The 10,506-nt window shown below is 36.5% G+C and overlaps 1 protein-coding gene across 1 annotated transcript; it reads right to left on the bottom strand.

Annotated features, from left to right (window-relative positions):
• Positions 1–8,996: 8,996 nt before the first annotated feature.
• Positions 8,997–9,923, bottom strand: LOC120870388 (olfactory receptor 12D2-like). The gene has a single exon (XM_040250049.1). It carries the CDS (start codon positions 9,921–9,923, stop codon positions 8,997–8,999), a length of 927 nt encoding a protein of 308 aa, XP_040105983.1.
• Positions 9,924–10,506: the final 583 nt, after the last annotated feature.

Here is a 10,506-nt window from a genome sequence, read left to right as displayed (position 1 = left end):
CATTTTTACATCTTTTCCCAGGTTGAATCTTCCTGATACTTTTGCTTGAATAACCTTTCTGCTTTTATATCCACCTCCTGATAATTCACCTGAAAAATAATCATTTGCATTGGATCTCAGACAGACCAGGAATGGTTGAAAACTGAGGTTATCAGAATCATATTTCAGCATCGAAAATATAGGAGGTCCACATTATCTAAAATTGTGAAGTCCTAACTGTCTAAAATCTCAGCCTCAGATGGACAATACCCTAATATCCTACTGTTTCCCCTCAGCCTTCTTCAGCTACTCCTCCACTTCTCCACTCTTTATGACAGATCCTTCAAAAAGCTACTCGTCTCCATCACGCATTGTCCATTACTCTCCAAATTTGTTATTTTACCTTCCATGCTTTTTATAAACCATCTTCAGTCAAGCTGTTCACCTGAAACTATCACAAACATTGTTAACTGGCTATACCCTAAAACAAAATTAAAAGTTAAAAAGTTATCTGTTTATAGATATTTGAAGTCTTAAACTAGAAATGAAAGAAGAGGTCCAAAAATGAATAATAAGAAAAAGGAGGAGTCAGACAAGGAGACTAAGGAGCCATCAGTGAGATCACTGCATACCTAGGAGACTGTCAGGATGTCCCGAAAGCCAGCAAAAAAGAGTATTTGAAGTAAGAGAAGTCAGCTGGGATAAGTCTTTTTGAGACATCAAGTAACTTAAGGACTGAAAATTGAACTTTGACATCGATGAGAGTGATTTCAATGGTATGTTAAGAGCAATAGGCTGACTGAAGAGGGTCGTATATGTATATGTATCCATTCTCTCCCAAACGCCTCTCCCAGCTAGGCTGCCACATAACATTGAGCAGAGTTCTATGTGTTATATAGTAGGTCCTTATTAATTATCCATTTTATTTTTATTTATTTTTATTTTTTATTTTTTTAATTTTTAATTTTTACTTTATTTTACTTTACAATACTGTATTCGTTTTGCCATACATTGACATGAACCCACCACAGGTGTACATGTGTTCCCAAACATGAACCCCCCTCCCGCCTCCCTCCCCATAACATCTTTAAATACAGCAGTGTGTACATATCCATCCCAAACTCTATAACTATCCCTCCCCTCCAGCAACCGTAAGTTTGTTCTCTAAGTTTGTGAGTCTATTTCTGTCATAACTAGATAACTTGTATTTATTTATTTTTTTAAAAAATATAAATTTATTTATTTTAATTGGGGATTAATTACTTTACAATATTGTATTGGTTTTGCCATACATCAACATGAATCCACCACAGGTATACTCGTGTTCCCCATCCTGAACCCCCCTCCCTCCTCCCTCTCCGTACCATCCCTCTGGGTGGTCTCAGTACACCAGCCCCAAGCATCCAGTATCATTCATCGAACCTGGACTGGCAATTTGTTTCACATATGATATTAGACATGTTTCAATGCCATTCTCCCAAATCATCCCACCCTCGCCCTCTCCCACAGAGTCCAAAAGACTGCTCTATACATCTGTGTCTCTTTTGCTATCTCTCATACAGGATTATCATTACCATTTTTCTAAATTCCATATATATGCGTTAGTATACTGTATTGGTGTTTTTCTTTCTGGCTTGCTTCACTCTGTATAATAGGCTCTAGTTTCAACCACCTCATTAGAACTTTTAAATTATATCTTCCAATCCATCTTCTTTTCTAAACTCTAGACTTGTATATTTAACTTCCTATTAGATATGTCTTTATGAATGTCTGTTAGAAGTTTTACTGTCTCAGAGATTTCTTACAGCTCAACTGATTTACATATGGATTTAGAAACAGATGCAGATGTAGACTTCAAGTACAGAACTTTCATCCACTACGTTCCACTCTGAAGTCTGAGCCTGTTACTCTGTCAAATGCTACCTTCCACACTTACCTACTGGCGTTCATAATCTTCAACCCATGAGTTGATCTATGTATTCTATCATTTGATATATGTCTTCTATCCAGTGCTCTTATTAAGCAAGTGGGATAGTCCAGAGATTCCAGAATCCTTTGCCTGCATTGGTGAGGTGATCTTCATAGCTAGCAAAGATGTAGCTCAGGAGCTGAGTATTAATGATATTCATGTCTCTTGGGATTGGAAAGGGTTGGTTAGCATTAGGAATCTTTCTTGTCCTTGGAGACTGTTCCCAGAGTTACTCATTAATGGCAAATCTTGAGGAATTTTCCATAGAAAAAGTTGGCTATAAATGGTTCTGAGGAATAAAGTCAATAATTAACAGAGGTCTATTATTAAGAATAACTTGGAAGTAAAATCAGAAAGATTATCTAAAACTCACAATTTCTCTCTGGTTACTGCTCTGCTTCCTTAAGTTAGATTATTTTGAAGAGGTGAACATATGACCATAACATTTCATAACTCTTAATATTTATATATATATATGCATATACATATATATTTTTGGAGCAATCCTTTTTCTGTCTTTTGTATAAATAGATTGAGAGACTGAAATATTAAGACTGTGCATATGTCATCTACCCTTGGATATCTGACAAGCATCTCAATTTTAATTCTATCTAAATGAGAATGTCCCAACCTCTTAACTTATGGCACCTGGTCCCATCACTTCATGGGAAATAGATGGAGAAACAGTGGGAACAGTGTCAGACTTTATTTTTTGCGGCTCCAAAATCACCGCAGATGGTGATTGCAGCCATGAAATTAAAAGATGCTTACTCCTTGGAAGGAAAGTTATGACCAACCTAGATAGCATATTCAAAAGCAGAGACATTACTTTGCCAACAAAGGTCCATCTAGTCAAGGCTATGGTTTTTCCAGTAGTCATGTATGGATGTGAAAGTTGGACTCTGAAGAAAGCTGAGCACCGAAGAATTGATGCTTTTGAACTGTGGTGTTGGAGAAGACTCTTGAGAGTCCCTTGGACTGCAAGGAGATCCAACTAGTCCATTCTAAAGGATATCAGTCCTGGGTGTTCATTGGAAGGAATGATGCTAAAGCTGAAACTCCAGTACTTTGGCCACCTCATGAGAAGAGTTGACTCATTGGAAAAGACTCTGATGCTGGGAGGGATTGGGGGCAGGAAGAGAAAGGGACGACTGAGGATGAGATGGCTGGATGGTATCACCAACTCGATGGACATGAGTTTGAGTGAACTCCGGGAGTTGGTGATGGACAGGGAGGCCTGGCGTGCTGCGATTCATGGGGTCGCAAAGAGTCAGACACGACTGAGCGACTGAACTGAACTGAGTCTGATATTTACCATTTTTATAACAAGGTTTGTGGTATATTATTTCCTGAATTCATAAAGGAATCACATTCAGCCATTAAAGACTATCAATATGGAGTTATAAACAAGTAGAAGTTCATCTTTCTCTAATGTAAATTAAGTTCAGGTAGGTAGTCTGGTGAGGATGTGGTGGGTCATTATAGAGTAAAACTCTCTCTGTCCTTAGCATATGATTTTTATCCTCAAGGTCAATGGTTGGAGCTGTATTAGTTTTGGTAATTATGCTATTTTCCTGGAGAAAATTTTCCACATCTAATTGTCTAGAACTTAATCCCTTATTTCTGGATACTCTCTTTGGTTTCATTGATCTATGCATCCATTTTTATGCCACTATCATATTGCTTTGACTACTATAGGTTTGTAATATTTGAAATCAGGGAGAGTAATATGTCCAGCTTTGTTGTTCTTTCTCAAGATTGCTCAAACCTAGGCTTTCAGTGTGATTCTCCGCTGACCTGGGGGAGGGTCAATTCAGTCAGCAGGTAGCCATTTCTCTCACCCTTCTAATGCAGTTTGTCTTGGTCTCTGTGGTGCTTTGGCCTCAATTCTGTGGTCCATAATTTTCTCAGTGATGTCTTATCCATGAATACTAGTTAGTTGTTCTTTTTTGCGAGAGGGAGTAAAGTTGGGAACAATCTATGTTGCCATCTTGGTGACATCACTCTTCTACAGTAATTTGAAATACTTCTATCTTTTAGTATTAAAGTGACTTGATCACCATTACAATATTAGAATATTCAGAATTTGACTATATTTTTTCCACTAAAATCTACTATTTATGGGACAAAATAGTATATCTTTGCAAAGATCTGTGCAACACATCACAAACATCATTTCAATTGTTTCTCAAGGTTAATTATCACATCCATGTGTTACAGAGAAAACAAAAGTTTCAGAAAAAATAAGCCATTTGCTCATGATTACATTGTTAGGAGTAACTGAACCATAATTAGATCCTAATCTGACCCTAGCCAGCCCAATAGCAAAGAAAAAAAATGAAAGTTTTAAATTTTGGACATTAAGAAATAAAGCTCTTCATTCACAGATAACAATGTATAATAGAAATTTAAAAGAATCTATAAAGATCTATTAGAAAGTATATGTATATAGGGAAGATCAATGAATATAAGGTTAATGTACAAAAATCTACTAGATTTCTATATACTGATCACAAAAATTAGGCAATTAAAATTTTAAAATTACAACTTAAAATATCATCAAATACATAGAGATAAATCAAATAAAAGATGTCTGAAACTGCTATGTTCAAAATTATACATCATTTCTGACAGAATTTTTAAAAACCTAAAGAAGTGCAGAAAAATACCCTGTTCATAAATTACCCTGTTTATATAAATTAGAAGATGCAAACTTTTAAAGAAGATTGTTCACTTTGATCTATGGATTCAATGTACTTCAGTCAACATCTTTTTTCTTTTTTTAATTAAAAGCTTGTTTCTAAAACATGTGGATAAGCAGCAAAAGACTTGGAGTAGACCATAAGATCTGAAGAAGCAGAGTAAGAAAACTTACAGACTTAATATAAAAAACTGTATAGCTGCAATAATTAATAGAGCTTAATAGAATAAGCATAAATACATAAATCAATTGAACAGATAGACTCCCATACATATACAATTACTAAACTTTTTACAAAGGCACCAACTGAAATTCTTTGGGGGGAAAAGTTTGTTTCCAATTAATTACTATAGTGAATTGGATATTGATGAGTAAAGTGAACAATGACATCCACCTTATGCCATTACAAAAATTGTTTTCCAATGGATTATGGAACTAAATAGAAAAGGTAAAATAATAAAGCTTCTAGGATATAACATTGGTATTTTAAAAATAGATTATCTGTTTTAAGATTTTTAAAATTTCTGTTTTTATTATTTTATAGGTTCAGAATGATATAACTACGTTTATATTCATTTTACTTATACTTGCCAATTTTTGTTGTGCTTCTCAAACCTGATGATCTACATTTCTATGAATTCTGGGGAAAAAGCCTTTAAAGTTATTTCTCTGAATATTGCCTGTCACACATTCCCTCAATTGCATGGAAAGTAGATCTTTCTGGAACCATTATTAGACAGATATAGAATATTTTTTTGTATCTCTTATGAAAACTAAGCTCTTTTTCATGCTTTAAGAAATTTTTTTTTTCTCATTCTGTGAGAAATTCTTGGATCTGTCAGCTGGCTTCTGCCTTTTCTTGCATTTTATCTGCTGCTTATACTTATACCATCCATTCTTTTATATTTTGGTCGCTGTATTGACATGTATTGACATGTTTTTTTGCTTATTTTTCAAATGTGCCTTTTAAAAACATATTAGTTTAATTGTGTTTGTATTTATTCCTATAAGCATTTTATGAGTCATGTATTGTTTGTATTTTTTCACCTTCTCACTCACATGAAAGACAAGGATGAAAAACAAGTGATATAACCGGACTTTTCCCTGGTGACCATGTGTGTTACCAGCTGAAGCCCTGTAAGATTAATAGAACATTAAGTGGACCCTTAAACAGAAAACACTGAGGGCCAGGTGGTTCTCTTATGTGTTTACATACTATATAATATTCCAAACTTGATTGTAACTCAGAAAAAAGAATGAGTTGTTCTTTTCTTTGACAGAAATGAGCCAGAAAGCATTCTACAGATGCCCTTACAATCATTGTCCTCGAAGAAAAAGAACATATGACAAAGATAAAATATGACAAAGGTGAATGACATATGACAAAGACAATAATAAGAAAATAAGAGATTAGAAACATAGTAAACAATGGAATAAAAATTAGACAAAATGTGGTACAGAAATTTTGAAGGAATTACCTTATTACTGAAGAGGGACCCTCTTCAGAAACAGAGCTGAAACAGAACCAAAGTCTGTCTATACATTATTTAATAAGAGTCTTGAATAAAGCAAAGGGACACATAAAAATTAAAAATGAAGGAAAAGACAGATGTGTACCAAGCAAAGAAAGCACAGGAGATAATAATAACCTGAGATAAAGTATGAGTCAAAGTGAAAATAAAAAAAATTAAACAGGAAAACCAAAAGAGAAAAAAAAAAAAAGAAATGAGTCAGAAAGGATAATTAAGTTGGAGTCTTCACAGTTAAAAAAAATTTATATTTTCACCATACTTGGCATTGTACAGTGAGATTTAAATCTACTGTATTTATAAGAATAGTTTTTAGATAACTCTATGCATATGTTATTATTGCTCAGAGACAGTCCATTGGTATGACTTTCCTTATAATGAGTTATACGTAAGCTTTAAGTTCTTGACTGACTCTGCCATATTTTTCTAATATATTTTGATTTGTTTCTCAGTGAGGAATGAATAGATGTGACTCAGCAGAAGAGGTAGGCTTTTCTTTTCTTGAAAACTTTATTAGAGCTGCCTTCATGGCTTTGTTTCTCAGGCTTTAGATCATCAGATTAAGTGTTGGAAGCAAAATATTATAAAAAACAATATAAAAATAGTAGGCTTCTCTCAGTTGGTAAAGAATTTGCCTGCAATGAAGGAGAATGGTTCGATTCCTGAGTCAGGAAGATCCACTGGAGAAGGGATAGGCTACTCGCTCCAATATTCTTGGGCTTCCCTTGTGGTTCAGCTGGTAAAGAATCTGCCTGCAATGTGGGAGATCAGGGTTCGATCCTTGGATTGGGAAGATCCCCTGGAGAAGGGAAAGGCTATCCACTCCAGTTTTCGGGCCTAGAGAACTCCAGTGACTGCATTAGTCCATGGGGTCACAAAGAGTTAGACATGACTGAACGACTTTCACTTTCAAATAAAGTCTAATGCAGTTGGAGAGTCAGTATGTGGCTTTAGAAACTCAAAAGACACCAGTAGAGACAAACAATATGATGATAGCTGGTGGAGGGGGCAGGTGGAAAAGGCCTTTGCTCTGCCCTCAGCAGATAGGATCTTCAACACAGCAGAGAATATGTGTGTGTGTGTGTGTGTGAGTGTGTGTGTGTGTGTGTGTGTGTGTGTGTGTGAGTGGGTGAATCAAATGGAAATGAAGCAAAGAAATGCCATCAAGGACAGGAAGCCAGTAACCCCAAGCTGACTGACATACTCATTAGAACAAGTGAGTTTTAGGAGCTGGGAGATATCACAGAAGAGTTTGTAAATGATATTGGCACCACCGAAGTGATGGAGAAAGTAGCAGATGTATGCATAACTTCAAAGATGACCCCACTGATCCAAATGACTAAGATTTCATGAGTACAGATGTTGACATTCATGATGATTTCAGAGTGCAGAGGAAGGCAGACAGATGGCCACGTAGTGATCATAAGGCATCACTGTGAGCATGGCCATCTCAGCAGAAACACAGAGAGTGAAAGCACAACACTGTGATATACATTTCCAGAGGGGAATATTGCTACTGTGCATAGTCAAGTTGCAAATGAACCTTGGTACAGTCATAGAAACATAGCATAGGTCCAAGAAGGAGAGACGTTTCAGAAGAAATATACAGGTAAACAGAGACTGCCATCCATGGAAGTTGCAGTGATAATGAAAATGTTACCAGTTAAAGCCACTAAGTATAAGAAGTGAAAGAATATAATAATTTATTTATTCTTAATATTTCCCTTATATTACATCAAGTCACACTGCTTTACAGTTTGTTGAAATAAGGGTAGAATATAAAAGCAAAACAAAAGATTAGAAAAAATTCTGTAAATCAACATTTTCCATGACCAGAAGTTGAGAAAAAAAAAATAAACCACAAATAAGATAGAAGATGTTTTTGAGATGTCTTTTCAACCTGCCTCCATTTTTAATAACACTTCATAGTAATCGAGAGTTTGACCATTGAGTTCTAAAAATACTGAAATTATTTGAAGGTAAATTACTGGTTATTTTCTGTTCATTCATGATTGCAATATAATTTTATTTATTATTTTGTCTCCCTGCTTGGATAACAAGAAATGACGTACCTCTTAAAAATTCCCCTTAAATAGTATGTTAAATGGTGAGTTAACATTGAATTTTCTGAGTAATTATGTCCTAAATTAAAATTCTCAAAATCTGAAAGCATAATAATTTTACTTCTCACATTAAAATGTGCTAACCTGGAGGGGTCATTTAGACAGGTGTAAAAACTGTACATGTTACATGGGCAATAGAGGCAAATTTCTATAACTAAATCCAGAGAAGAGTTTGTTGAGATATATAGCAAATCTATTGTTTCACTGGTATCTCAAAACAAATTCAGCATTAGACTTCCATGGCTGATGTTTCATTTGCTCACATTTTCTTTCTATTACCTAAGAATGCATTGTTGAACACTAGACAAGCCTTTTCCAGGTACACATGCATAGATGGGCTTCCCAGGTGGCGCGAGTGGTAAAGAACCCTCCTGGCAATGCAAGAGATGTAAGAGACGTGGATTCAGTCTGTGGGTCTGGAAGATCCCCTGGAGGAGGAAATAGCAATCCACTCCAGTATTCTTGCCTGGAAAATCCCATGGACAGAGGAGCCTGGAGGGCTACAGTCCAAAGGGTCACAGAGTCAGACATGACAGAAGTGAGTTAGCATGTATGCATATATATATATGTATTCATATCTATCTATCTATATGTATTTATATATTTGATAGACAACTTGAGAAGCAATATAATTTCACACCTCAACTATCTCATTGCCTGTTTATGCTTCAGAAGATATCATAGACTTCTTCAAGTTAGAGGTTCCTTCTGATCACCCTCCTCAATGCCTCCTTCACTTCCTTGTTCCTCAAAGTATAGATCAGTGGATTTAGTACGGGAGTGACCACACTGTACATAATGGCAATGAACCGTTCCTGGTCCATGGAGCTACCCGAGGCAGGACGAATGTAAATGTAGAAAATAGGACCAAATAAAAGAACAACTACCATGAAGTGAGAGGCACAAGTGGACAGTGCTTTATGAAGCATGCTACAAGAATGGGTCTTGAAGAAAAGGTAAATAATAATGTAGAAATAGGAGAGAAGAGTTAGAAAGAATGAGCCCATGGCAATGGTCTCTGTGACAGTATGAAGTAGCCACTCATTGAGCTCAGTGTTCCCACAGGCCAACTCCAGCAACGGCTTAACGTCACAGAAGAAGTGATGGATGTGGTTGGAACCACAGAAGTTTAAGCGAGATGTCATTACTGAGTGCAGCAGGGCATGGAAAAACCCAATGATCCAGATAGTGACAGCCATCTGGGTACAGACCTGATGACTCATGATAAGAGGGTAACGAAGTGGTTTGCAGATAGCCACAAAGCGGTCAAAGGCCATCACGGGCACCAGCATGGCCTCTGTACTACCCAGAAAGTGGAAGAAATGAAGCTGGCTTATGCATCCCAAGAAAGAAATTGCTTTGTGGGTAGAGAGGAAGTTCTCCAGCATCTTTGGCAGAGTCACTGTGGAGTAGCAGATATCTAGACATGACAGGTTTCCCAGGAAAAAATACATAGGAGAATGGAGTCTTGGATCAGAGATGACAACCATCAGGATGGCTCCATTTCCAGCCAGATTGAGAAAGTAAATTGTAAGGAAAACTCCGAAGAGAACTAGCTGCAGTACTTGGATGTCTGTCACTCCCAGAAGGAAAAATTCAGTGACTGAGGTTTGATTCAGCATCACTTAAAAGACAAAACAAAAATGAAATGCTGTCTCCTATGGGCTTCCCTGGTGGCTCAGCTAGTAAAGAATCCACCTGCAATGCGGGAGACCTGGGTTTGATCCCTGGGTTGGGAAGATTCCCTGGAGAAGGGAACAGCTACCCACTCTAGTATTCTGGCCAGGAGAATTCAAAGAGCTGGACATGGCTGAACCACTTTCACTTTTATCAGAACCAAAGGCCTCCTGCTGAGGATTTTCTTACCTAGACACTGTATTTTGAGGGAGAGCATTGTTATTTTAAACATTTACAGCACCAGAAGTTGTATAATATTTGGACCATTAACTTCATAAATATTAAGGTTACATGTTGGTAATGGACTGTTTCCTAACCACTTTTTTTTCTTTATTAGGTTTATCATTATTATTTTTTCCTTCACCCAGAGATTCAGAGCATGTTGCCAGCCTACCATCTTATCTGGCTGTGAACTTCTACATTCTGATACAACTTCCCTTTTGTCATCCCAAGTCAGCTCTAACAGAGGGTAAACTTTTAAGCACTCCCCACTGCTGTCTCTTGACTTAGTAGGAAACCACCTGAAGG

Source organism: Oryx dammah, unplaced genomic scaffold, assembly GCF_014754425.2.
Source record: "Oryx dammah isolate SB20612 unplaced genomic scaffold, SCBI_Odam_1.1 HiC_scaffold_11, whole genome shotgun sequence".
Taxonomy (NCBI): Eukaryota; Metazoa; Chordata; class Mammalia; order Artiodactyla; family Bovidae; genus Oryx; species Oryx dammah.
Note: the sequence above shows the minus strand (reverse complement) of the source record. Positions and strands in the feature narration are given on the sequence as shown.